At 51.9% G+C, this 26,287-nt stretch overlaps 1 protein-coding gene across 2 annotated transcripts; it reads right to left on the reverse strand.

The window, feature by feature from the left end:
* Positions 1–4,996: 4,996 nt before the first annotated feature.
* On the reverse strand, positions 4,997–14,869 carry VPS18 (VPS18 core subunit of CORVET and HOPS complexes). 2 transcript variants are annotated; one of them, XM_045900330.3, is made up of 5 exons: positions 14,455–14,869; positions 13,281–13,422; positions 10,405–10,496; positions 8,644–10,241; positions 4,997–7,658 (listed from the first exon to the last, which is right to left on the reverse strand). In XM_045900330.3, exons 1-5 carry the CDS (start codon positions 14,543–14,545, stop codon positions 6,933–6,935), a joined length of 2,649 nt encoding a protein of 882 aa, XP_045756286.1. In that variant the 5' UTR covers positions 14,546–14,869; the 3' UTR covers positions 4,997–6,932. The 2 variants fall into 2 exon arrangements, with proteins under 2 accessions (XP_045756286.1, XP_045756285.1); XM_045900329.3 differs by having other exon boundaries at positions 8,371–10,241.
* Positions 14,870–26,287: the final 11,418 nt, after the last annotated feature.

Raw genomic sequence — 26,287 nt, forward strand, 5'->3', positions numbered from 1 at the left:
TGAGCTAGGGCAGCTGTTTACAGTAAACAGAAAGCTCCTGAGGAAGGAAGAAGGGGAGGGGCTGGGGTCGCCATGGAGACAGGGACCGAGCAGCAGGGCCTCAGGCCTGATCCACTAGTGCTGCTAATGCATCCCTGCTCCTTCTAGAGCCAGAGGAGGCCCAAAGAAGGTCCGGACAGGGCAGCCTGAGCCAGAGAGGCAGGGGCAGACAGGCTGGGCCTCAGAGCTGTGCCCGCCGAAAACACACGGCCGCCTCATTACGTATTTCTACTTATTAACAACAACTAATGTTTATTGACGTTAGGCCCTTGAGGATAGGTTTTCTTATTTAACCCTAGCAACAACCAGGAGGTAGGTACGATAGTCTCTAATTTATAGATGAGGAAATCGAAGTTTAGAAAGATTAAGCCATTTGTTAAGGTCACAGGGCTTGCAAGTGACAGAGCAAAAATTTTGGATCAAAAACTCTACCAAGGCAGGTAGTAGGAGAGGAGCTAGCTGGTAACGCTCTGAGTCCCTCAACTGATGGGGAAACTGAGTCCCTTGGATACCAAGGGGGCTTTCCCAGGCTTCTAGCGTTAGTCAAAGAGATTGCTGGGGACAGAACCCATGTGTTCCAGCCCTAACCACTAGACCACACGGCTTCTCCATGGCTTGAGCTGGGAAGGTCCAAAGAGAAACTCCCTTTCCAGCCCCAGCCTGGGGTGTAGACTCTTCCTCAGCTAACAGGCTGCCCCTGTGGAGGCCAGGCTGGGCCAGGGTGCTGTGGGGGATGCTGGGGGGTTTCTGCCCACACATATGGTTTCCAGATTCCAGGGGATGAAAAGGAGGCCCTTAGGGGCGGAAATGGGGGATGTGTGATGACAAATTTAGACTGATTGCTTAAAAAAAAAAAAAGGCCAAGAAACCCTAAAAAATAAAAGCAAAAATTCCACTAGAAAACCAAAGGGAATTATTTGATTGTGAAACTGAGTTGCCGTGAGGTGCAGCATGGTTTAATGTGAACAGTATCAAGGGTCCTTTCAACTTTGACTGCGCAGAGGGTGGAGGGAGAGGAGGCTCGGTCTCATGTTCTTGGCTTGGCCCGCTCAGTTCTGGGACAGAGATGAAGTCAAGCAAGACAGCTGGGAGGATGTCTGGAGTTCAGGAGTACTAGTCGGGGGCACGCTCCTATAAGGCTCAGGCCCTTCAGGTAGCTAGACTCCAAGGGTCTTTCCCGCTGGCTTATGGCCCAGGGTCCCCACAGCTCACGTAGGGAGCGGCCCCAGGGGAGGCTCCAGCTGGTCTGTACCGTAGAGTATGTGAAAGGATGAGCTGTAAGGTGGGGGTTTGGGGTATCTCTGAGTTCCAGCCTTAAAGGGAAATGGCCAGGAACAGAAGGTAAAAGAGAGGACAGCTGCCTGGAATTCTGGCCTGCAGCAGGCCCAAGGGGTCAAAGGTCAAGGGGGGGACAAGGGGGACTTCCTGAGGCTCCCAGGGGAGTGCCAGCCAGCCAGCCAGGCTGTTGTGCAAGCTCGGGGCTGGACCACGAGGGCAGGCTGGCAGAGGAGCCACGCCTGGCCCAGCCCCTCAGCCTATCCTATCTGTCCCCTGGAGCAGAGTAGTGTCCTCTCTCCTCCAGGAAACTGGGACCCCGTCCCCCAAGACAGCACTCCTGTCCCACCTCAGGGGCCATAGTCTATATGCCTGAGGGATTCCTCTCACACTCATCCTGGACCTCTCCCCCAGAATCACCATCTTTTGAGAAACCAGAAAAGCGTTCTCAAGCAAGCCTCTTCCAATTTCACTCTGATTCTCAAAGAGGAGATCAGAGGGTTTGTGCGGGAAGAGCCACGATAGGGCTTACAGGGTCCCAGCCCCAGAGGAATGAGGCACAGAATGACATGGAAGAGAAACAAGCCAACAGGAATCGCTCAGGGGCCCGGCGCTGGGCTAACCTTGCAGAAGTGCCGCACTGTTCTTGTCTAATCTACACTTGAGCCTCCAAGTTCGGTTATGTTTATTCGCATTTTAGAGTGAAGAAACTGAAGTTCTGAGGGGATGATTAAACTGACAGCTGATAAATGGCAGAGCGGAGACTTACACTTTTTCTTTCCAGATCACCTCCCTGTCCCTCAGCTCAATGCACTTTAGCTGGAGAGGGAGAGCGAGCACGGTGAAGCCTAGGACGGTGTTTGGCTCCCGATGGGCACCGGGGTCACTGTTGACCGATGGTGAATCTCATGGAGAAGGGACAGGATGCTGGCTGGAGCCTCGTGCGTGTCAGCCACCAATTTCTCCTCTGAGATTCAGCATCTGTAAGATCAGGAGGTGGGATTGGCAGCAACGGTTTTCCAACTGGGTTCCTCAGCATGCTGGCATCCCACAGAGATTGGGGTGGGGGAGGAAAGCACAGTAAATAGGGGTGTGGGCCTCCCAGCCCCGCTTCCACCAGGGAGGCACAGCATACCCATTTCAGGTGCTGAACATCCATGAAGGCTTTTTTCTTTGAACAAGAGCAGCTGAGATCTCTGCAGTGCTGACCTTCGGGAGGCATGGTCTAGGTAATTCAGGTCCTGGGCTGGTGAGAAGCCAGAGGATCTGGTAAGGGAATTGGGGTAGACCACATTTGGGCTTCTAGCCCTGAGGGAGGAAGCAGGTTGGAGGCAGAGCTGTGAGATGAGGCAGAGGAGGTGAGCTGCAGATACCCAGCACCTGCCCCCCACACCTGGGAAACACAAACAGACTTTTGGCTAAGGCAGACTGGGAACCAAGAGCAGCACCCATTTTCCTGGGGCCAGACCAATGCCCCTTTCTCTTTTCCTGCTGGGCCTGCCTGGGCTTGTTCTCAGTGGACACTGGTTGCTGGTCACCAACGTAGGGCCACCCTAACCTTCCAGTGACCCCATGGTTTCTGACTTCTTAGCTCAAGAGCTACTTCAAGGCGAAAGCTGAGAAAGAGCAAAGCAGCTCAGGGAGAGGAAAGCACCCAGTCAGAGGGCATTCAGTGAGAAGGGCTAATCCCCTTGAGAGAAGAACCCTACTTCGTGTCCCTTTTAGCAGCCGTCCTAGACCCAAGTTTGCCCCTCTGCCTCAGTTTTCCCCTTTGGAAACTGGACATGAGAACGGTGTCCCTCTCCTGGTGCCTTCAGCAGGTATAGCTCCCTGAAAAGCATCATCGCCATGCTCCAGGTGGAGGAGAAAGCTGGGGGCTCTGGCTGCCCAGTCACTAGAACTACCTAGCATCCTCCCTCTGTCCCACTGCCCACGCCAGGCCTGCCTCTGACCACCATTCCCCCTCAACCTGCTTTGGGGCCCTGCCTCACTCCACATAATCAAAGCTGCCAGCAGGGTCCTTTGTGGTGCTGCTCCCGTGTGGCACTGCCTAGGGGCCCCACCATGGGGCAACAGATGGACCTATGGTCTCCACAGAACAATGGTGGGGGAGGGGCTCTGGCATCGCCTGCCCCAAACAGGAAGCACTGCATGAGCTTCAAAGAACTGGCAGGGCCAAGGGGCTGAGTGGCTGGAGCCAGTGCCAGGAGCGGCGGCTGCCTGAAGAGGGATGCCCAGCCTGCCGTGGGGGTGGGGCTGCAGTGGCCGGGGCAGCTGGGGCTCGGACAGAGGACGCCTCACGCCCTCCGGGCAGCAGCCTTGGACCTAGAGGCGGGTTGAGAGAAGGGGGTCCAACGGGAGGCTGTCACCTGGCCCTGAGCCACTCAGCCGGCCGGGCTGCAGGTTCTTTCCCAGGCCACAGTGGGTCTGGCCCTCCAGCAAGCAACCATGAGGGGCAGGGCTGGCACCAAGCCTGCCGCCCACTCCCTGCCTCCTGCTCCCAGCTGCTCTGCTCCGAGCCTTTTCCTCTCCACTTCCTGTTCACACAGGGGGGGGGCGGGAAGTGGAGGGAGGAAGCTGGGGGGAGGCGTATAGGGGGGACCCATTGAATAAAAGGAATTAACCATTTCCCTCCTCTGACCTCTGGGAATTTCCGCCTGTGAAAGTGTCTCGAAGAATCTGCAGAGCTGGGGGAGTGGGGAGGAGGTATGCCCCTCTTGGTCCCCTCCCCCTCCCTTGGTGGTGGTGGGGCCAGATAACTCCCTCTGGGCCCCCTAACCTTTTGTTTCCCTGGTGCCCGGGCGGGGGGGGTGTGCAGCGCCAAGGGCAGCCTGGAGCCTGGTGGCCTCAGAGCCCCCTCCCAACCAAATGGGGTTGATGAGGGCCCAGCCTGCAACCCGAGCCCTGGGGTGGGGGAAGGGGGGATGGGAGAACTGGTGGTCCCTGGGGGAACGAGCTCACACCCTTGCCGGCCAGGAGCCCCGTGCCCTCCCTGCCAGGGCTGGTGCCCTTGGCCCGTCTGCCTTAGGGACAGGAGGAGGGAGGGCCGCCCAGCGGGAAAGCCAGGCCTCAAGTCGCTGGGCCGTCACACCCTCCCATGGCCACTCCCCGTGGAGCTGTGGAAGGGAGCCAGTGGTTTCGGGAAGCCAGTCGACAGCGCCCCCTCGTGCCAGCTGACGACTTGGCCAGGCAGCCCCCCAGAGCCCTCTCAAGGGCGCGCCTCAGGAAGCACCTGCTCCCCAGGACCAGGGACCGCCCTGAGTCTCCCCCAGGTGGCTTCCTTGTTTACAGGCCTCCTGCCCTGTTCTCAGCGTCACTGCCTGTGGCCACTCCTCCTATTTCCAGTGACAGCTCCAGGAGCAGCTCATTCATCTTGGTCTCTGCCCACACAGCTGCTCCCCACCACACCCCCTTCTGGCCCTCCCCAGGCTTAGGGCCAGGGCCCTGAGGGCCTTCTCTCTCCCCTCCATTCCAGGCCTCGCTTGGTTTCCAGGGATCTAGGAGCCATGGCTTCCCGTTGCCCTGACTCAACGGAACCCCATTCTGTCAGTGCCAAGGAAGCCTGGGGCCTTTTTTCCAGGAAAGAGGAAGCTGCCTAGGACCAGATGGGCAGGCTCAGGAGAGGACAGAAGAGGGCAGGGGCATCCCGGGCTGTCTTAGCCAAGTCCTCTGGGAGGAGGGAGCAATAGGGCAGTGTTTGTTTAACTAACATGTATTAGGTACCCATTATGTGCAGAGATAGACAACCCAAGCTGTTCTAAGCAAGTGACCATGCAAGTGGCAGGTCAAAGTTTAGACTGATGCTGACAGTGGGGAACGGTACCCCTTAGCCCTCTACCAGGCACGTCTAGGTATGAGGGGAGCCTTAGGCTACATGTAAAGAGAAAGGGGAACAAGAGCCCTCCAAATCTTCTTGGAACAGAAGGAACAGGAATAGGATGTTCTCTCCCCACCCAGTGATCACCAACCCTTCCACATTTGCTCCCTCTTGCTTCTGGTGGAAGACGGGAAGTCTGAGGCTCATCAAAGATGGGCAGTTTCTAACCTGACCATTGGCAGTGGCCATGAGGAGACACTTGTTCTAGTGACTGGAGGAACTCGGCAGGGCAAGGCTCCACCAGGACTGCAAGTCTTGGAAAAGGGCTACTCTGTAGGGGAGAGAAAAGTTTGCAGTCACCAGCCGGGGGCGGGGGGGGGGGGGGGGTTCACCCTGGCCCGATTCCAGGAATACGCACTTGTTACTTTGTGTCAGTCTGGGCAGCTGATAGACCACACCCATAGAGCCGGCAGTGGACTGTGAACCCCAGTTCCCCGAGCAAAGGGTGCTGCTCCCTGATGTCACAGGAAGGCCCCCATCTGGGACTCTCTAGAGTAGCCACAGCTAAAAAAGTGCAATCTGGAGGGGGAGGGGCAGGTCACAGGAGTTAGAGGGGGAAAAATGTATCTGCCATATGCCATGGATGGTGGGTGGCAGTCTCAAAGCTGGCAGAAGCTGGGAACACAAGGATCCAGGCTGGCAAGGGAAGGGCAAGCAAAATCTAGAACGCATAAGGGCTAGTGGAGGGAGGATGGGGGCTTAGATTCACGGTTAGGCAGTGCAGACTCCCAGGACATACTAGGGAGGAACAGACTGAGGAAGCACTAGTGGAGAAAATGACAAGAACTCAATGCCCCCCAGTTGCCGGAGTGTGAAGGATTCTGTGGGGTGCAGCACCACCTGCTGGCCGAAGGGAAGAACAGTCCTTGGTCTGAGAGGATGGTGGGCCATCATTCCCAGCTGAAGCCTGGAGCCACAGAGGATGGGAGTCGAGGGACAAGGAAGCAAGGAAATCACAAAAACGGCACAATCAATTGGTCACATCTCCAGAAGAAGGAGCGAGGGCCAAGGCTGGAAAGCATTCAGGGTCCTGGCAGCCTCCCTGTGCGATCGTAGCTCCCCTGGAGATGACTCACCCGCCCCTCAGGCCGGCATCAACACAAAGCCATCCACTCGAGAGCCCCCAGTGCAGTGCACGCGGTTTAATGAGCCCCGCCCCCATCACCATCTCCCCCTGTCCTCCATGAGGCCCTCTGTCCCAGGGCACCCCCACACCAGAGCCCCAAAAGGTGGACACAAGAGGTGCCCCCTACCGGCACCACCTTTCCCACCCTCCGTGCCCACGACTTGGAGGGGCTGCCTTTTTGCTCTGGGATCTAGGGGCAGACATGGGGAGAGGCCTTCCTCTGAGGGAGAAGGGCCACAGCGTGAAAAGGAAGAATGGTACTCTCACTCTAGAAGGTGAACAGGATGTCTGTGGGGCGTAAAGAGGACTGTTAGATGGAGGGGGACGGTGATGAGGTGAGAACTCGGACTTCTCCAGGCTAAGGCCCTCTATTGGGAGGCACGCAGATGGCCTGGCCGAAGAGCAGCTCCAAGGCAGCTCTCGAGAACAGCGCGGCCAGTGGCAGAATACACTCACAGATGACACCTTTCAGGCGACAGCTATAATTCCACTCTCCCCAACACTGTCACGGCCCAGCGGTCTCCAGACGCCGGACCACAGACCATAGTGTGGCCTTCCCAAGAAGGGGCAACTGCCCTGACTGCCTACCCACCCAGCAGGCCAACACCCTTCTTCCTACAGCCAACTGAGGTGCTCCTCCTCATAGCGCTGGGGGTCAATGAAGGGCCGGTCAATGGAGCGGATCATCAGCTCCCCACAGTACACGCACTCGGCGGCCACCAGTTCATCGAGATCAGCCTTGAGCTGTTCCCGACTGGGCCCCGCCGTGGCAGCCCCACCCTCGGCCTCCTTGGCGCGGGCAGAGCCCTTAGTAGGGGCCGGAGCAGCCCCCAACTTCCGCTGCAGCTCCTCGAGCCGGGCCTGCTTGTAGGCCGGCAGGCCAGGCCGCACGGCCTGCAGCAAGCAGTCAGCATGGAACATGTGGCCACAGAGGAAGAGGTAAAAAGGGCGGTTGAGCAGGGGGAAGTCACAGGTGGCACACTTGTCCTGTGGCTCCACCGTGCCGTAGCGGCCCCGCAGCTCCTGCAGGTCTCGCCGGATGCGCTGGGCGCTGGCCGTGGCCTCTTCCATCTCCCGCTGCAGCTCCTGGATGTGGTGGTTGTAGGCCTTGAGCGAGCTGCAGATCGCCTCCTTGAAGTGGTCGATGGTGACGAAGTCAGGAAAGAAGGGCAGCACATCCTCGATCTTCAGCAGGGGGCAGCTGGCCAGGCAGGCCATGGCCGTCTGCACGTCCTCCTCCTCCTGCACCACGTGCCGAGCAATCTTCAGCCACAGCTTCTTACGCAGTTCCTCGTCGTCCTCGGGCAAGTCAGCACACTGTTTGGCCAGGTCCACGTCCACCTGCGGGGAGACCGCGAGCAGTAGGCGCGAGGATAGAGATTGGGGGAGACACAGATGCCCAGGGAAAACCTGGGCCCCAGGAGAAGCCCCAAGGCAGGATCCCCTGGCAGCAAGCGAGGTGGGGCTTCTGGGGGCCAGGACAGGAACCTGTCTCAGTGACGGGCCTGTCCCCATCACCGCTTTGTAAAAGCTACTCACGGTGAGGGGGCTTTGATTTTGGCAAATTTAAAAATCACCTGGGGAGCATATTCAAAATACAGATTTTGGGGCCCTACCCTCAGACTTTCTGATTCAGTAAGTCCTGGCTTCAAACCCAGGACTTCACATTGTAACGTAACTCAGCAGTTGCAACTAGAACACAGTCGCTAGCACGGACGTAGAACTTACCCGCAGAGCAGGTGCCGCTCTGAGGGCTTTGCGCATACACTACTCTCATCAACCCTAGGAGGGAAGTAACTAGAACACTATCCCATTTGTGGCCGAATGATCTGAGGCAAAGAGAGGGTCAGAAATCAGCCTGAGGTCACCCAGCCTCGTAAGCGGCAGAACTGGATTTCAAACCCTGACATCGGGAGTCCACGTTCTTAACCTCTGCACTGCAGCACCTCGCCGGCGCCCTCTAGCCACAGCCCCCCCCCCTCCAAACCCTCAGCCTCTGACACGACTGCTCTCCAGGCCTCTGTCCTGGATCGGGTCAAACTCATCGGCTCACCTGCAGGGCCAGGTCCACAGCCTCCTCGTACAGCTCTAGGACCTTATAGACATGGACACAGGCACGGTGGTGGCCGTGCTCAGCACAGAGACGCAGCGCATACTTGAGGTCGTAATGCACGCGGTGCGGGCTGGCGCCGGCCTGCTCAAGGTAGGCCAGCAGTGAGGCCGGCTGGCCCCGGGCATATAGCGACAGCAGGTAATTGTGAATCGCCTGCTCCGTCTCGCCGAGCACATTCACGCAGAACTCCATGTAGCGGATGGCCTGGCTCACCTGCTGGGCTTCGCCACCCTGGCTATAGTTCACCAGGGCAGGGATGAGCTGCCGGGCATCCAGCCGGCTGCCCAGCTCAATCCAAGCATCCACCAGCTGGCGGGGGATGTGACGAATGAGGATGGGCGAGAACTTATAGAAGAGCTGGGGGTCACGGTGGCGAGCAAGCACTGCCAGGGCCTCCTCGTAGGCCTCATGCTGGCAGTGGTATGCCACCACGCGCTCGTAGTCCTGCATGATCACGGCGAAGTACACCATGTGTTCTGTGTCCCCGTGGCTGGCGAGCAGTTCGTGGATGGAGGCCCGGCTGGCAAAGAGCCACTCCTTGTGGCGGGGGCTGCTGAGGAAGGACCGGAAGCGCTCCCGTGTTTCCCGGTACAAGTTCAGGGCCTCGGGATCACCCTGCAGTGCTCCGAGCCGGCTCAGGTAAAGCTCCGTCAGCCAGGTGGTAAGCAGTGTGGCCTGGGTGCGCTCGGCTGGCTTCAAACCGGCCAGTTTTCGCTGCAAGAACTCAGCCAGAGCCTCCTCCTGTCGGGCCTCCAAGAACTTGAGGGCAATCTCCTCGAAGTAGCTCTGGGTCAGGGCGTAGCAGCGGGCGCTCTCCAGGTAACGACGCTGGCGAAAGCAGAAATCAGCCTCCCGGGCCAGGACTGTGTCCAGGCAGTCAGGCCGCTCTCGACAATACTCTTTGGCCAGGTCGAAGCGGTTCATGTCCAGGTAGGTGCGCCAGACATCCCGGGCTTCCCGCTGCACGTGGTAGCGGAAGACGGCACGCTCAGTGTAGGCCCACAGGTGGCCCGTGGAAGAGTCCTTCACCATGTGCTTCAGGGGCCCAAACTTCTCCAGGAAGTGATCCCGCAGCACCACCTGCCCCGTCAGCGTGCACACTGCCTCCACCCGGTCCGCCAGCAGCAGCAGGAAGTGGAACTGGGTCAGGACGAGAGCCAGGGGTGGGCTGGCCCCCGGACCTACCCCCTCGGGGTACTCCCAGACTCGCTCTTCGCTCAGCAGGGAATCGGGACGCCCGCAGTCCAATGCTCCGTACAACACGCCATCCCCCATCATCCAGGCGAAGGCCCGAGGTGCGGAGCGCAACTTGGGGGTATAGAAGGCCAACTCACTGTAGCCCAGACTGCTGGGGAACTCACGGAATGGGGGTGGGTGGTCGGTGTAGGCAGCGAAGAGCCCCGCGAAGCCCTGGGCCTCAGCCCCCTCTGCTGCTCGACCTATGAACTGGAAGAGGCGCTGCCGGGTGGTGGCGATAACAAAGCCACGCCCGTCAGGGCCCCGCTCGGCCTCGAGGGAGCACACGGGTGCTGGACCCCCTTCTTCGTTTAGTACATACAATGGGCGGAAGTAGAGATCTGGGGCGGGGCCGAAAAGCCCACCCTCGCTGGCTGAGAGCTCTGCTTCGAAGATCTGGCCTTGGGCGGTGCCGACCAGGATGGGGCCAGTGCTGCTCTCGGTGCCCAGTGCCTTGTTCCAGCCCACACTCTCCACCAGCTGCCCCTTCCAGCGTGCCAGCGGCCGGACCTTCTGTCCATTACGGTTCACATAGAGGACCTCAGTGCTGCTCAGAGCAATCAGCAGGTGAGAGCCTGCAGTGGGGGAGAGCAAGGCACCCTACAGAAAGCTGCCATTCCCACCCTCAGCCTCCTCCCTGCCCCCACCACTCGCAGATCCCACCCGCCCGGGCAGTGACTTATGCTCTGCTCAACTACCCCTCTAACCCCAGACCTCCCCCCCAAGCCCCCCACTTACCAGTGTGGTCCAGAAACATCTTGTGAACCTTGGCATCATCCTTGCGCCCCAGCTCCACGTGGTTGGGTTCATTTGCCTTGCCCAAGTCAATGCTGTCGAGACAAGAGTCACAGCATCACTCCAGAGAAGGGCAGAGCCTTTTTTGGAATCACAGATCTCTTTATAATCTGATGAAAGCCACAGCCTTTCTGCCCTGAAATCTATATACACACATATAATTGTGCATACAATCCCAAGGGAACTCTGAAATACATACAGGGTCCTACTTAAGAACCCTCCGCTCTGAGAATTCCCCCACCTCATTTTGAGAAGTCACTGAACAGAGGTCTTTTCCTCTGCTCAGTAGATGTGCAGTGCATCTGGGAAGACAGGCAGGAGTATCCCAGATTGCTGGGGTAAAAAGAGAACAACATACAGTAGTTAATGGTTACTGAGCACTTTATTTTATTTTTTAATATTTTATTTTATTTGATAGAGAGAGACACAGTGAGAGAGGGAACACAAGCAGGGGGAGTGGGAAAGGGAGAAGCAGGCTTCCTGCTGAGCAGGGAGCCCGATGCAGGGCTGGATCCCAGGACCCTGGAACCATGACCTGAGCCGAAGGCAGACGCTTAACGACTGAGCCACCCAGGCGCCCCGTACTGAGCACTTTCTATATATGAAGCACCATGCCAAGAGCTTAACCTAGTAGAGCTCAATGAATCTTCTTGATAACCTTGAGGAATGCTCCTGTTTGTATTTCCCTTATTAAATTCTTTTCAAATAATATGTTCATTCTAAGCAAAGAATCAAAGTATTTGAATCAGGTCACAATCAAAGATGGTGGGAAAATGATATTTTTCCACATATGACTACAGATTTAAATCCCTATTCCTTAAAAAGTCCTTAAAAATTAGTAAGAAAAAGACACTTCAGTAGATAGGGGAGGGCAAAAAATATAAACCAGCAGTTTACAAAAGAGGAAGTCTACATTTCTTTCTTTTTTTTTTTTAAAGATTTTATTTATTTATTTGAGAGAGAGAGAGTGAGAGAGAGCACGCAAGAGGGGGTAGGAGAGGGAGAAGCAGACTCCCTGCCGAGCAGGGAGCCCGATGTGGGACTCGATCCCGGGACTCCTGGATCATGACCTGAGCCGAAGGCAGTCGCTTAACCAACTGAGCCACCCAGGTACCCAGGAAGTCTACATTTCTAATAAACATCTAAAAATATTTTCAACCTTTGGGAAATAACAGTAAGGTACCATGTTTTTAACCTATCAGATTGGCAAAAATTAGAAATAGTAACCTATGGTGCTGGTGACGCTTAACTGACTGAGCCACCCAGGCACCCCGGGAGAGAGAATCTTAAGCAGGCTCCACGCCCAGACTGATGCAGGACTCGATCTCACAACCCTGAGATCATGACCTGAGCTGAAATCAAGAAATGGACACCTAACTGACTGAGCCACCCAAGCGCCCTGTATTATTATTTTCTTAAAGTAAACTCTACACTCAAGGTAGGGCTCGAACTCAGGACCCCAGGATCAAGAGTTCCATGCTCTTCCCACTGAGCCAGCCAGGTGCCTCTCAAAAGTTTTTTTTTTTTTTTTTTGGTCATAACAGCAATTACTGTGTAGTCAAGTAGATCTATCTTTTTCCTAGTGGATTTTCTAGCTTGAGTAAGAAGATCTCCCTTCAGTCCAAGAACACAGACATTTCTTAAATATTCTTTGATTCTTTTTATCTTTATTTGTTTTTTTAAAGAGGGACGGAGGAAAAGCAGAGGAGGGGGAGAGGGAGAGAGAGAATCTGAAATAGACTCAGTGCCTAGCACAGAGCCTGACGTGGGGCTCAATTTCACAACCCGAGATCATGACCTGAGCCAAAATCAAGAGTCAGATGCTTTACTGACTGAGCCACCTAGGCACCCCCATTAAATATTCTTTTGATATTCAGTTTATTTTTTTATTTTTAAAGATTTTATTTATTTGAGAGGTAGGGGGAGAGGGGTGGGGGGAGGAGCAGAGAGGGAGAAGCAGGCTCCCCACTGAGCAGGGAGCCCAACATGGGGCCCAATCCCAGGAGCCTGAGATCACAACCTGAGCCAGAGGCAGATGCTTAACCGACTGAACCACCCAGGTGCCCCAATATTCAGTTTATTTTTAATATTTAAATAATTATTCCACTTAGAATTTATTTTTGTGATATAGAGGCTTACCTCTGTTTTATCCCAGATGGTTATTCTGGATAAACAATTTTGCTGATACTTTTGTTATATATTATTTCCACTTATGTATGTATGGATGTATATATTTCCAGTTTTATTGAGATATATTATTTCCATTTATAGCAGATTTATTTTAGGACTCTAGACAGTTCCCCTGATCAATATGACCAATTTGTGGGTTGGTACTATCTTTAACAGATGAAGGGACACATTTGGAGAGACTGGGTGACTTGCTCAACATTCCCTAGCTGTTAAGAGGGAGAGCTGGGATCTGACCCAGGTCTACCTGATTTTAACTACTATACTACATTAATTCTCTTTGGGAATGGATATTTTTGGAAAATTCCAAATCTAGGGGCGCCTGGGTGGCTCAGTTGTTAAGCGTCTGCCTTGGGCTTGGGTTGTGATCCCAGGGTCCTGGGATCGAGTCCCGCATCAGGCTCCCTGCTCAGCAGGAAGCCTGCTTCTCCCTCTCCCACTCCCCCTGCTTGTGTTACTTCTCTCGCTGTCTCTCTCTACGTCAAATAAATAAATAAAATCTTAAAAAAAAAAAAAAAATCCAAATCTACTGTTTCACCTGCCCAGAGTGAAAGAAAGGCCCTAGTCAGTGATTAGTCCCCAAATACCACTAATCCACTCCCTACTCCTAAGCCTTTTGGGCCCTCACTTACCGGAGTAGTGTATCCTTCCCCAGGCTCATGCAGAGCTGATTGCAGGAAACGACAAGACTGGTAATTCGCTCAGAAGGGGTAAAGTCAATGCGCTGCTTCGTGAAGATGGGCACTTCCTTCTCTAGCTGGGCATTCACAAACCCTACAGGAAAGGAGGGAATTAAAGGTTAGGTATGGAAAACACGGAGGAAGGACAAGGAGAGGCAACAAAAAAAGTTTCCTCTCCACCTTCCCAACATATCCCTACCCCAAGCCCTTGGTTAAAAGCTTAATATCAATATATCAAGTAGTTTGCTAATCACCTCTACATCAGGGGTCCTGGGCTCTTTTCACACCTCTGATAGCCATGAGGGGTGGATTCTTTCAACCCTTAACTGCTGCTACATGGTCATGTACCTGCTCCCAATGGTAATGGGGGGGAAGGGTTGGGCGTTCTCCCTTATCAATCTTGGACCCAGCAATCCCAGCTCAACCAAAGTATTCTAGATCCACTCTCTCCCCTCCTCCCCGCCCATGCATTAATGTTCTGAGTCTCCAGAAGAATGAAGGCAGAGGGAGCCCTGGGGAACAGTTCCAATCAAACTGCAGCTTCTTTCTCTCTAGCCTTTCCTCTCATGTCTTTACCATTGCACAAAATATCCCAGCACTTCAGATCCCTCTGCCAACTCTGTCCTACTTTCTACAAAAATTTCCCCTCAACACCAGGCTGCACCCAGATCTAGCAAAGGCCTAAAATTTTTTTTTCCCTGTTCAGTGACGAAGTTCCCTCTAGGACCAGCCTTCCTTCCCCTACAACATTCCCCTTCCACCGTTTTATTTGACCACTCTCTTCTTCCCACCTGCCGAAGGAAAAGCGTAGGCTCTGGCTGAAGCCTTGGAGCCTATTCTCAGTTCTCTCAACTGTGGCCCTGTAGACAAGCCACTTCCGTATCTGGGTCCCAGTTTCCTCTTAGGACCCTAGTGGCAGGGCCTAGATCACGAGGCTGCTCTTGCTGCTCTTTCAAACTTCGACCATCCACCAGCTGGGGGCCAAGAGCGCCTGAGGAGAATCAGGGGCCTAGACTTGGACTGCACCGCCAGGCGGTGAACCGGACCTCCTGGAGCTACTCCCCGGATCCTCCCCCGCAGGTGCCAGGTGAGCGAACAGGGTGAGCGGCGCCCTCCCCTCCCTTACCGGAGTGGGGGATGCCCACGCTGGGGCAGCCAGGCTGCAAGACGGCTGAGCGGGACAGGGAGTCCTCGTATTCATCCAGGATGGACGCCATGGTGCCCGGCCTCTGGGCCCTCCGTCCCGGGCCCAGGGATTACAACAGGGCTCCCCCCAGGGATCCCCGTCGCCCTGGATTGGAAACTGCGTCTCCCCAGCCTCGACAAGAATCTGACAGATGTTGGCAATCCGCCGCCCACTCCTCTTTAAAATCCTGAGGGTTTTCTCGCTCCCGCCTTATAAGGCGAGAAGAGTGGGGGAACCCTCCCCCTTGAATCTGGAGCAGTCCTGCACCCCGCTCCCGCCCCCCAGAAGATCACTGGCTCCCTTCAGCCGATGTGAGAAGATCCCAACCTCGCCCCAGCAGCTCAGCTGACTCCCGCCCCCGGGACGCGTGCCTATAACGTAACTTCCGGGTTCTCAGAGCCCCACTTTTACTCGCGTAGGAACGTGCCCCCGCCGGCCACGGCAAGGCGCGGCGACGGCTGCGGAGGAGGAGGCGGGGCCAAGAGGGGGGCGGGCCAGGGCCTGGGCCCAGTCAGCTCTTCAGGGCGGGAGCCGGAAGTGCTGCGGGAGTGCTCGGCTTGAGGCGGAGCCCTGGACGCGTCACAGCTGCACTCGGGCTGGGTGCTGGGCTGGCCCCTCTGAATACAGGTCCTTCCTTCCAGGATCCTGGTGCAGTTCCGAGCTCTGACGCAAGGGGGCAATCCCGGCTTTTTTAGGCCCTTTCCCACCGTGCCGCGGAGTGCAGCCCCGCCTCGAAGCCAGTCCCCTGCTCCTTTCATGCCCAGCCTCCCCTCCTTCAGGCGGCGACCGCTCGGCGTCCGTGTCCAGCTCCCGCTCCGACCTCTCCAAACAGGCCGCTGCCTCAGGAGAACCTCCCGTTCCTCAGTTTGGTCGCTGTCTTGATCCTCACAAGGCAAAGGCAAGCAGTTCTGGCCTCTCTTCTCCCACATTTAGCCAAGAGCCACCTAACCTGCCTCTAACCGGCTCCGTAATGGCTCCTCGGTGTGGGGAGAGACAGAAGGGGCGGCAGAAAAGACCAGGCACAGCTAAGGGGTGCCGGTCTGCTTCCATTCACGCGTTCAAAATAGCGTTGAGCGCTAACTTTGTGCCTAGCCTTGGGCTGGGTGCTGGAGTCACAGAGGTTAAGCACAATATCGTCCTTGAAGGCCATAAACTAGCAGGGACAGTGGACCGGTGAACAGATACTTAATGCTAGGAAAGCGATGGGTGGATTTGTTCAGAAGCTCGCTCCTTCCACAAGTGAGCTCACGCTCTCTGTCAGCCACTATTCCAGGCTCTGGCGGCGGCACAACAGAACAAAATGGACAGAAGTCTCAGCCCTCGTGAGGCTTACCCAGGGACATGGCCACAGCGCTGTGGGGAGCACAGAGGCGCAAATACCCGCAAAGCAGGAACGAGGGCCCAAGTGACCTTGAAGGCCGGTGGGGAGTCCAAAGCGGAGGAATGTGGAGTGCGACTCCTCCGTTTCAGTTTCCCTCTTCCGCCCGCCTAGGCCACCCAGACGGATTCTACCTTGTTAGAATGGAAGGCTATTGGCCAGGGTCACCGCCATCCTGGCTTTAACGGGTAGCCTGTGCCTAATGACTAAAAGAGCCCCCTTTACTCTCAAATGCGTCCAGTTTGCACAGTATATTGTGTGGTCCCACTACTCGCCCAACTTCTCTGCCAGGCGCAGACCCTGACCAGCCTCCACCCAGGGCTCTCTGACCTGGAGTGGCCTTGGCCTGGGACGAGGCCACATGTTAGGCGGCCCAAAATAACTTTCTGCTGCTCCCGGTCCCACTTCTCCTGCCCAGAACCTGCGGGAGCAATGCCACTCTCCCAACCAAGGGCGCTGCCTGGCAGGCTAGGTCCGAAAAGGGAAGATGCCAGAGGTGAGCCGCAGACAAGAGGTTTCTGCCCTGGGAAAAATGGTCCCACCTAGGGAGCTGCCCTGCTCGGTGCAGAAGGCTCCACCCAAGATCACCTGCCTTATGCATTAGGGAAATACAAATGGGCCCAGCCTAAGGTCAGATAATAATAAAAGGAACATTTACTGAGTATCAGCAATGTGCCAAGCACCACACTAAGTTCATAATAATCATTGTTATTTCATTTTACCCTTACCCTAATGCTAAGAAGCAAGTACTGCTCTTTTCTCCATGTTACAAAATCAGAAACTGACATTCAGAATGGAAAAGCAATTTGTCCAGGGTCAGGTGGCCAGGAAATGGGGAAACCAGAAGGCAGTATTCAAATATAAGCAGATGCTGAAGAGTTAACCAACACACTTCCATTTCCCAATGCAAGATGAAGAGGAGAGAGTACAGCTGATTCCTCAGGTCTGGACTGTGCAGAGGAATGTCCCCCTTGCATGGAGCCAGCCAGCATCGAGGGGTGTCTCAGGGACACAGAGTCCTTCCAGCTACCTCCTCACTGTCCCTAAAACCTTCCTCCTGGGTTTCACTGCTTTCTGAAATGTATAGGGTGGGCCCTAAGTGGGCCTTGCTTACTATGGACTCAGTACACACCACTGTTGAGTTGAATACAGTAGGATTCCTCTGCATACTCATTCTCCCATCCTTATGTTGGACTTTGGAGTAAGAACAAGACCAGCATTCTTTTCCCTGCCCAATCACTCACTAGTTGGACACTGTGTGCAGGTGATGCTCTTAACTTCAGTTTCCTCATCTACAGAAATACTGTAGGTATAATGATACATAGGTCTGTGTGGAAAAGTAAATGAGGTGATCTAGGTGAAAGCTCATTGCTCTAGCATAATGTCCAACACAGAGGATATGCTCAGGAAACTAAAAATGTGGCTTTAATCTGACAGTCATTCTCAAGTCCACCTCCTCCACGAAGCCTCCCTAGACTACAACTTCCCCATCAGAACTGCTATGGCTTTTCTTATCCCGGCCATTTACTGACCCTTAATTAAGAAGCATGGGTATTTTTCTTTGATATAACAGAAGCTGATTGTGGAGAATACCCCAAACAAACCTGAGCACAGGAATACTGAAGTGTCTTAGGGAACTCACAGCTGGGGATACAGATCCACCAGCTCCTACCTCTCACAATCTGTGTGGTTGTTGCCACAAGATAGGTAAGGGCTGACTGCTGGGCCAGGGAGTAAGAGGAATACTGTATGAAAGGAGGTGAATTTGAGCTAAGACTTGAAGTGCATGCATGATTTCCAAGGGCAAAAAAAGAGAAGGCATTACGCAGGCCTCAAGAAAACCAAGAGAATAGGCCTGCAAACAGGTCAATTGGGGGCTGGGGAACTAGAGCATCAGGGAGTGGGGCAGTGTAGGAAATGGGACCAGTTGTGGCCAGATTATGAAATCAGTTGAATAGGCCATCAGAAGGCTTTGGTTAGGGATGAGATCATCTGATGTGGGTTCTAAAAAAATGGGTGGTGGCTTGGGTGGAGTCCACATCAGAGAGTATGAGACCTGAGGCAGAGAAGTGGTGAGGGCCCAACCTGGAGAGAGAGTAGACTGGGAAGACTCTGGGGAGACATGTCTGAGGAAGAGCCCACTGGAGTTAGTGACAGGTTAGATGTGGGGATGAAGGAAGGGTTCAGGACGACTCCTGGGGAGACGTGGCAGATGGTGCAATGTCACCATTGTACAGGACGAGGAAGAGCTGGATGGGGGTGGGGCAGAGGTCACATGATTGAGCACAATCTGGACAGTGGCACCTGAGACCCCTGCAGGGCATTTACTCTGAGAGACCCAGCATCATGGGGCAGTCATAACTTACTAATAAATATTTACTAAACAATTGCATGAATGACCTTTTTCATGCTTCAGTTTCTACATTTGTAAAATGAGAAAAATCTACCTGTAGCATTGTGAATATTGGAGAATATTATGCAAATCACTCAGCACTGTGCCTATACCTAGAAAATGCTCAATACAAGTTAACTAGGGACGCCTGTGTGGCTCAGTCGGTTAAGCTTCTGCCTTTGGCTCAGGTCATGATCCTGGGGTCCTGGGATACAGCCCCAAGCCCAGTGTCGGGCTCCCTGCTCAGCAAGGAGTCTGCTTCTCCCTCTCCTCCCTGCTCTCATGCTCTCTCGCTGTCTCTCTCTCGCTGACTCTCTCTCTCAAATAAATAAATAGAATCTCTAAAAAAAAATACAAGTTAACTATTAGTAGTAATTGTTGACTGAATGAAGACCCAGACCAAAAGGAGTGATTTAATTGACTTAAGTGAGTAATTTGTTTTTTTTTAAGTTTATTTATTTATTTAGTAATCTCTACACCCAACATGGGACTTGAACTCCCTGAGATCAAGTGTCACATGTTCTCCTAACGGAGCCAGCCAGGCACCCCAGATTAGTTTTTTTTTTAAATACACATTCTTTTTTAGAAGTTTTAGATTTATGGAAAAAGTGAGAAGACAGTGGAGGGTTTCCATATATCTCACATTCAGTTTCCCTTAGTACAAACATCTTACATTAGTATGGCACATTTGTTAAAATTAGTAAATCAATATTGATACATTATTATTAACTGAAGCCCGTACTTTATTCAGATCGCCTCAGTTTTTACCTATTGTCCTCTTTCTGTTCCAGGATTCCATCCAGGATATCATCTTATATTTAGTTGTCATGTCTCCTTAGGCTCCTCTTGACTCTGGCAGTTTTTCAGACTTTCCTTGTTTTTGATAACCTTGACAATTTTGAGGAGTATTGAGCAGGTATTTTGTAGGATGCTCTCTATTGGAATTTGTCTGTTATCTCTTTCATAATTAGATTGGGGTTATGGGTTTGGGGGAGGTGAAATACCATTATCATCACATCATATCAAGGGTATATACCATCAACATGACTCACCACTGTTGATGTTGACCTTGGTAGCGCTTGTCAGATTCTCCACTGTAAGGTTACTCTTCCTCCCCACCTTTCTCTCTTTCTTTCTTTTTCTTTCTTTCTCCCTTCCTTCCTTCCTTCCTTCCTTCCTTCCTTCCTTCCTTCCTTCCTTCCTTCCTTTCTTTCTTTTTCTTTCCTTTCTGAAGATATATTTATTCATTTGACAGAGAGAGCATACAATCAGGGGGAGCAGCAGGGAGAGGGAGAAGCAGGCTCCCCGCTGAGCAGAGAGCCCAATGCGGCCCGAACCCCAAACCCAGGACCCTGGGATCCTGACCTGAGCTGAAGGCAGTCGCTTAACCGACTGAGCCACCCAGGCGACCCCCTCCCTTTTTTTTTTTAAGATTTTATTTATTTATTTGAGAGAGTAAGCCAGTGAGAGAGAGCATGGCGAGGGGACAGCAAAGGGAGAGGGAGAAGCAGATTCCCCACAGAGCAGGGAGCCCCATGTCCCCAAGTGGGGCTGGATCATGATCATGTAACTCCAGGATCATGACCTGAGCCCAGGGCAGCTGCTTAACTGACTGAGCCACCCAGGTGTCCCTCCTCCCCACCTTTCAGTACTATCTTCTTTGGAAGGAAGTCTCTACACACAGCCCGCACTTGAGTGGGGATTTACGCTTCCTTGAGGGTGAAATTTAAGTCATTTGGAATTCTTCTGCATGGGAGATTTAGGAATTTGTTTTTAAATTTAATGTTTATTTTAATCATCATAATATATGTATAAATTTTAAAAACAGGGCCATAAGACTTATTAAGGAAACTCATCAGTCCTTTTCCTCATCCCCAGTTAAACTCCATCTGACCTGTCTATACTCATCTCTCAGTTCTCCAGATGTGCTGATCTAGGGATGTTCCCAGATGCACCACACCTCTGCAGACATTTGAGTATTTGGTCTTGGGGGTCTGACCCCTCTGGAAAGACTTTGCTGATATTCCTCCCCTTGCCAGGATCAGGGCCCTCCTAGGTGCTCCTCCAGCCTCCTGTACTGATTGCCCATATTATGATTACATTTGTATGATTACTACATTACAGTTGTCTGGTAGTCTCTCTCTCTCTCTCTCTCCTTTCCCGCCCCTTCACTCCCTCTTCCCCCTCCCTTCCTCCTCCCCACCCTCTCTCTCTCTCTCCTTCCTCCTGTTCCTCTTCCATTTCTGCCCCCTCGCCCTCCTGCCCTTCCCTCCCTCTCCCTGGGGTGACTCTGTATAAGCTCCCTGAGGGCGGGACAGGTATACCAGCACACCCTCTCCTAAGACAGGGCCTGGCACATTGTTAAACTATGTTGAAGGGAAAAAAGCCCTAGCTAATGCAGAACACCTCTTCTCAATTCTTTACAAGAGATTATAAATCTCTTTTCTTCCTATTTGGTTCTCTTCCAGATGTTTCCATGGCCCCAATTTTCAGAAAGCCTTCTCCCCTCCCTGTTACTGTCATCCTTTATTTCACTGAGTGCATGTCAAAACCCCACCCAAGGCATGTGTGGATGCAATCTACCTTCTTTCTTTATGCCACCTTCTAGGATTATAGGGCCAGTGGTCCCAGAGAAGACACTGGAGGTGAGGAAATAGAGACACTTTTTTCACTTGTCTGTGTGGGAAATGAAAGCATCCTTCAAAGGGATGCTCAGTCGGTGGCTGCCTTCGGCAGGGGTCATGATCCTAGGGTCCTGGGATCGAGTCCCACATCAGGCTCCTTGCTCAGTGGGGAGCCTGCTTCTCCCTCTGCCTGCGCTCCCCCTCCTTGTGTTCTCTCTTTCTCTGACAAATAAATAAAATCTTTAAAAAAAAAGCTTATAAAAGACTCTCCCTCTGCCCCTCCCCCCAAAATAAACAAATGAGTCTTTTTTTTAAAGGTTTTATTTATTTATTTGACAGAGAGAGACACAGTGAGAGCAGGATCACAAGCAGGGGGAGAGGGAGAGGGAGAAAAAGACTTCCCACTGAGCAGGGAGCCCTATGCGGGGCTCGATCCTAGGACCCTGGGATCATGACCCGAGCTGAAGGCAGACGCTTAATGACTCAGCCACCCAGGCGCCCCAACAAATAAATCTTTAAAAATAAAAAGAAAGCATCCTTACGTCATTGGTCCTCAAACTGGGGTTCACATGTCCTTAGGGGGCTGAAAAGCACTCCCCAAGAGGCACGGAGCACTAAGGAAATCAGTGTCCTCAGCTTCCCTCATCTATTTCCTAAAAGTGACCAGCAGAAGGTACCTGGGAGGAAGAGGCAGGATATCTCCCACCTCCCCTGCTTCTACTTTTCAAAGAAAAATACACCACTCACCTATTGGGATGGGAAAATCAAAACCCTTCACACTATGGTGCTTCCTTCCAGGGATAAAAATCTGCAGGAAGCCAAGTGAAAAGACCTCTGGAATTATTGTTGGTATTCCCACAAAGAACAGGTAACAAATCCTTTACCCATCAAATGATTTCTGCTTTTTTTTTTTTTTAAGATTTTACTTATTTATTTGAAAGAGAGAGTGTGTCAGCAAGTGAGAGAGAGAGAGAGAGAGAGAGAGAGAGCACGAAGAGGAGAGGGAGAAGCAGACTCTGGCTGAGCAGGGAGCCCGATGTGGGGCTTGAACCCAGGACCCTGGGATGATGATCTGAGCCGAACGCAGATGCTTAACCGACTAAGCCACCCAGGTGCCCCAGTTTCTGGTTCTTTAATTTGAATACAATTTGAGAACCTAATCAGCTATTGGTTTATTAAAAAAAAATCACTAACATTTTTGGCATATAATTTGGAAAGGAGTCAAATAATCAAGTGACATTGTATATCAAACTTTCCATTCCCATCTAACATTTATGTGAACAAGCTTTCTCCGCATTTAGATCAACACAAAACAAAAAAATATATAGGAAGATAATTGATGCTAAACTTTGTCTCATTTAAGCATTCTATCTACGAATGCATAAACTGATTGAAAACAAAACCAGGGGCGCCTGGGTGGCCCAGTCATTTGGGCATCCGGCTCTTGGTTTCCACTTGGGTCATGATCCCGGGGTTATGATCTCAGGGTTGTGGGATTGAGCCCTGCATCAGGCTCCATGCTCATTGTGTGCTAGACAAGTAACCTCCCCTCTCTGAGCTCCTCTCCTTTCCTCAGCTGTAAGCTGTGAAGGTAGAACTAGACCATCTCTAACATTCTGTGATTCTCTGAAAGCCAAACCTTTGCCACAGTCCCTTTAGGGACAATGCCCAGGGAATAATGATTTTCAGGGCACTGCCTCAGAGCTGGTTGCTATGCTTCTTATCTTTCCCTTAGTCCAGGAGACATTTCAAAAGATGCGATAGCCAGGGAGCTTTCTCTAATTAATGTGAAACCCGGTAAAATCTAACAACCAGCCCTCATCCTGCCTCCAACTTAATGCACACACTACGTCACACTGCATATGTCTGAGTTAAACTTGCCTGTAGATTCACCCATATGGCCTCTTACCGAAATGAAAAACGATAGCAACAACACAACAACAATAAATCCAAAATATTTTAAAAGGTCACTGAAGGGTGCCTGGGTGGCTCAGTCGGTTAAGCATCAGTCTTTGGCTCAGGTCATGATCCTGGGGTCCTGGGATCTGGGATCGAGCCCCACATCAGGCTCCCTGTTCAGCGGAGAGCCTGCTTCTCCCTCTTCCTCTGCCCCTCCCCCTGCATGTGCTCTCTGTCTCTCTCTCTCTCTCAAATAGATAAAATCTTTTTTTAATTAAAAAACCTTTTAAGAAGATTTTATTTCTTTGACAGAGCGAGAGAGCACAAGCGGGGAGGCCTAGAAGGAGAGGGAGAAACAGGCTCCCTGCCGAGCAGAGAACCTGATGCGGGGCTCGATCCCAGGACCCCGGGGTTCATGATTTGAGTCGAAGGCAGACCTTTAACCATCTAAGCCACCCAGGAGCCCCTAGATAAATAAGATCTTAAAAAAAAACCCAAAACCAAAAAAGCAGGCCACCGATACTTAGTGTTGTGAGGTTGTAAACTCATTGCTGGAGGGAACATAAAATGGTGCAGCCATTAACAGCTGCTTCATAGGCACTTACTCTATGAGCCAGCAGTTCCGGGCCTTGGTATTTACCCAAGAGAAAGAAAACATCTGTCTAGACAAAGATTTACACACAAGTATTTATAGTAGCTTTATTCATAATAGCCCCAAACTGGACATAACTCAATGTCCATTGACAAAAGAATAAACAAATAGTGGTACATCTGTACAAGAGAATACTATTCAGCAATGAAAAAGAACAAATTACCCTGACATGCAATGAATCTCAGAAACAGGTTTAGCACAGGAAGCCAGACATAGACGAGTATACAGAGTATGCTTCTATTTATTTGAAATTCTAAAGCAGGCAAAAATTAAGCTTTAGCAACAGAAAAGCTGATCGGTGTTTGCCTGGGACCTGGTCTAGGGGGTGGAGGATTGACTAGAAAAGAATAAGAAGGAACTTTGTGGGGGAGATGGAAATATTTCATATCTTGATTGTGCTGCTGGTGGTAACTCTAGAGGTGGACACATCGGTCAAAACTCACGGAACCGGGGCGCCTGGGTGGCTCAGTCGTTAAGCAACTGCCTTCGGCTCAGGTCATGGTCCCGGGGTCCTGGGATCGAGTCCCGCATCGGGCTCCCTGCTCCGCGGGAGGCCTGCTTCTCCCTCTCTCACTCCCCTGCTTTGGTTCTCTCTGTCAAATAAATAAATAAAATCTTTAAAAAAAAAAAAAACTCACGGAACCATACACTTAAAATGGGTGCATCTTTTTTAAAAAATATTTTATTTATTTGAGAGAGAGAGTGAGCAAGAGAGAGCAAAAACTGGGAGGAGAAGCAGAGAGAGAGGGAGAAGCAGGCTCCCCGCTGAGCAGGGGGCCTGACTCGGGGCCCGATCCCAGGATCCTGGGATCATGACCTGGGCTAAAGGCAGACGCTCAACCGACTGAGCCACCCAGGTGCCCCAAAATGCGTGCATCTTCTATGTAATATCTAGATGAAGTTGATCACAATACAAAATTTTAAAAAGATACCTAAATGTTAGAATGTAATCAGTGTTTATATGGCAAAAGGTAACGAAGCAATAGAACCTGCTCTGTAGCCCATAATCCTTAAGGGGAGGACTGAGAAGAGGGTGGTGTTGGAGTGCAGACTTGGGCTCCACAGTCCTGGCTCTCTCTTAGCCTCTAGGCCTTTGGCAAGTCACTTCACCTCTGTGGAGACTCAGTTTCCTCATCTGTAAAATAAAGGTAATAACAAAACCAAAATAGTAGGATGAAAACTTCAATAAAAGCTCATTTCTCGGGGTGCCTGGGTGGCTCAGTCGGTTAAGCATCTGCCTTTGGCTCAGGTCATGGTCCCAGGGTCCTGGGATCGAGCCCTGCATCAGGCTCCCAGCTCGGCAGGAAGCCTGCTTCTCCCTCTCTCTCTATCCTTGCTCGTGTTCCCTCTCTAGCTGTCTCTCTCTCTCTGTCAAATAAATAAATAAAATCTTAAAAAAACAAAACAAAACTCATTTCTTTCCGTGTTCCCTATCTGGGTCACAGAAGACAAAATTCTGAACCTTACCTTACCTGACCAATCTGTAGTGTTCGTTCTCAAGCAGGCCCATGACTTCATCCGAAAAAATTGCCCTGACCCAGAGAGAAGATAATTATAATAATAGAGCACCCATGGGGCGCCTGGGTGGCTCAGTCGTTGGGCGTCTGCCTTCGGCTCAGGTCACGATCCCAGAATCCTGGGATTGAGCCCCGCATCGGGCTCCCCTCCTCGGCGGGGAGCCTGCTTCTCCCTCTCCCCCTCCCCCTGCTTGTGTTCCCTCTCTCACTGTCTCTCTCTGTCAAATAAAATCTTAAAAAAAAAAAATAATAATAATAGAGCACGCTTGCAGAGCACTCTCTATGGGCACTATGCTAAGCATCCTCCATAATTCATTTAATTCCCACAACATTCTCTGAGACAGGTACTATTCTTTTTTTTTTTTTTTTAAGATTTTTTAAATTTATTTACAACAGAGAGAGGGAACACAAGCAGGGGGAGAGGGAGAGGGAGAAGCAGGCTTCCTGCTGAGCAGGGAGCCTGATGCGGGGCTCGATCCCAGGACCCTGGGACCACGACCTGAGCCGAAGGCAGACGCTTAACGACTGAGCCACCCAGGCGCCCCGAGACAGGTACTATTCTAACCCTATTTAACAGACAAGGAGACTGAGGACAACAGCTAGTAAGTAACACAACCTGGATACTAATCCAGGTGCTGTGGCCAGAGCCCATGCTCTTGAACAACAGGCAAATTTGTCTCTTGTCAACGCAATTGTAATGTGAGATAAAAGAGGGAAAAGGAATTTGATTTGGAAATACTAGCTTTATATGAATTTAAATGTGAACAAAACCCAGTACCTTTCATACTAGTACTTTCACAAAACAGCTAATGATGATTTCAGGTTGGTCTGGAAAATCCTGCTCTGTTTCTAGTCCAGTTGCTGTGGTCTTTCTAAAGAGCACACTCCAATGCTAACAGGAGTCAAACAGAGATCTAGTTGGGGTGACCAGCCCTCCATATTTTATTTTATTTTATTATTATTATTATTTTATTATTTATTTTTTTTTAAAGATTTTATTTATTTATTTGAGAGAGAGAGAGACAGAGTGAGATCATGAGAGGGGGAGGGTCGGGAGGGTCAGAGGGAGAAGCAGACTCCCTGCTGAGCAGGGAGCCTGATGCGGGACTCGATCCCGGGACTCCAGGATCATGACCTGAGCCGAAGGCAGTCGCTTAACCAACTGAGGCACCCAGGCGCCCTATTTTAATATTTTTTAAAAAGATTTTATTTATTTATTCTTTCTCCCCTGGGCTTGATTCCTGCTGTTTCTTCAGGCTGTTTCCAAGCCCTCCCGCCACCCTTTTTTAGATTTTATTTATTAGACAGAGA

The sequence above is a fragment of the Mirounga angustirostris genome, unplaced genomic scaffold, assembly GCF_029215605.1.
Source record: "Mirounga angustirostris isolate CCGP_5_RB_7025 unplaced genomic scaffold, mMirAng1.0.hap1 SCAF_9, whole genome shotgun sequence".
Taxonomy (NCBI): domain Eukaryota; kingdom Metazoa; phylum Chordata; class Mammalia; order Carnivora; family Phocidae; genus Mirounga; species Mirounga angustirostris.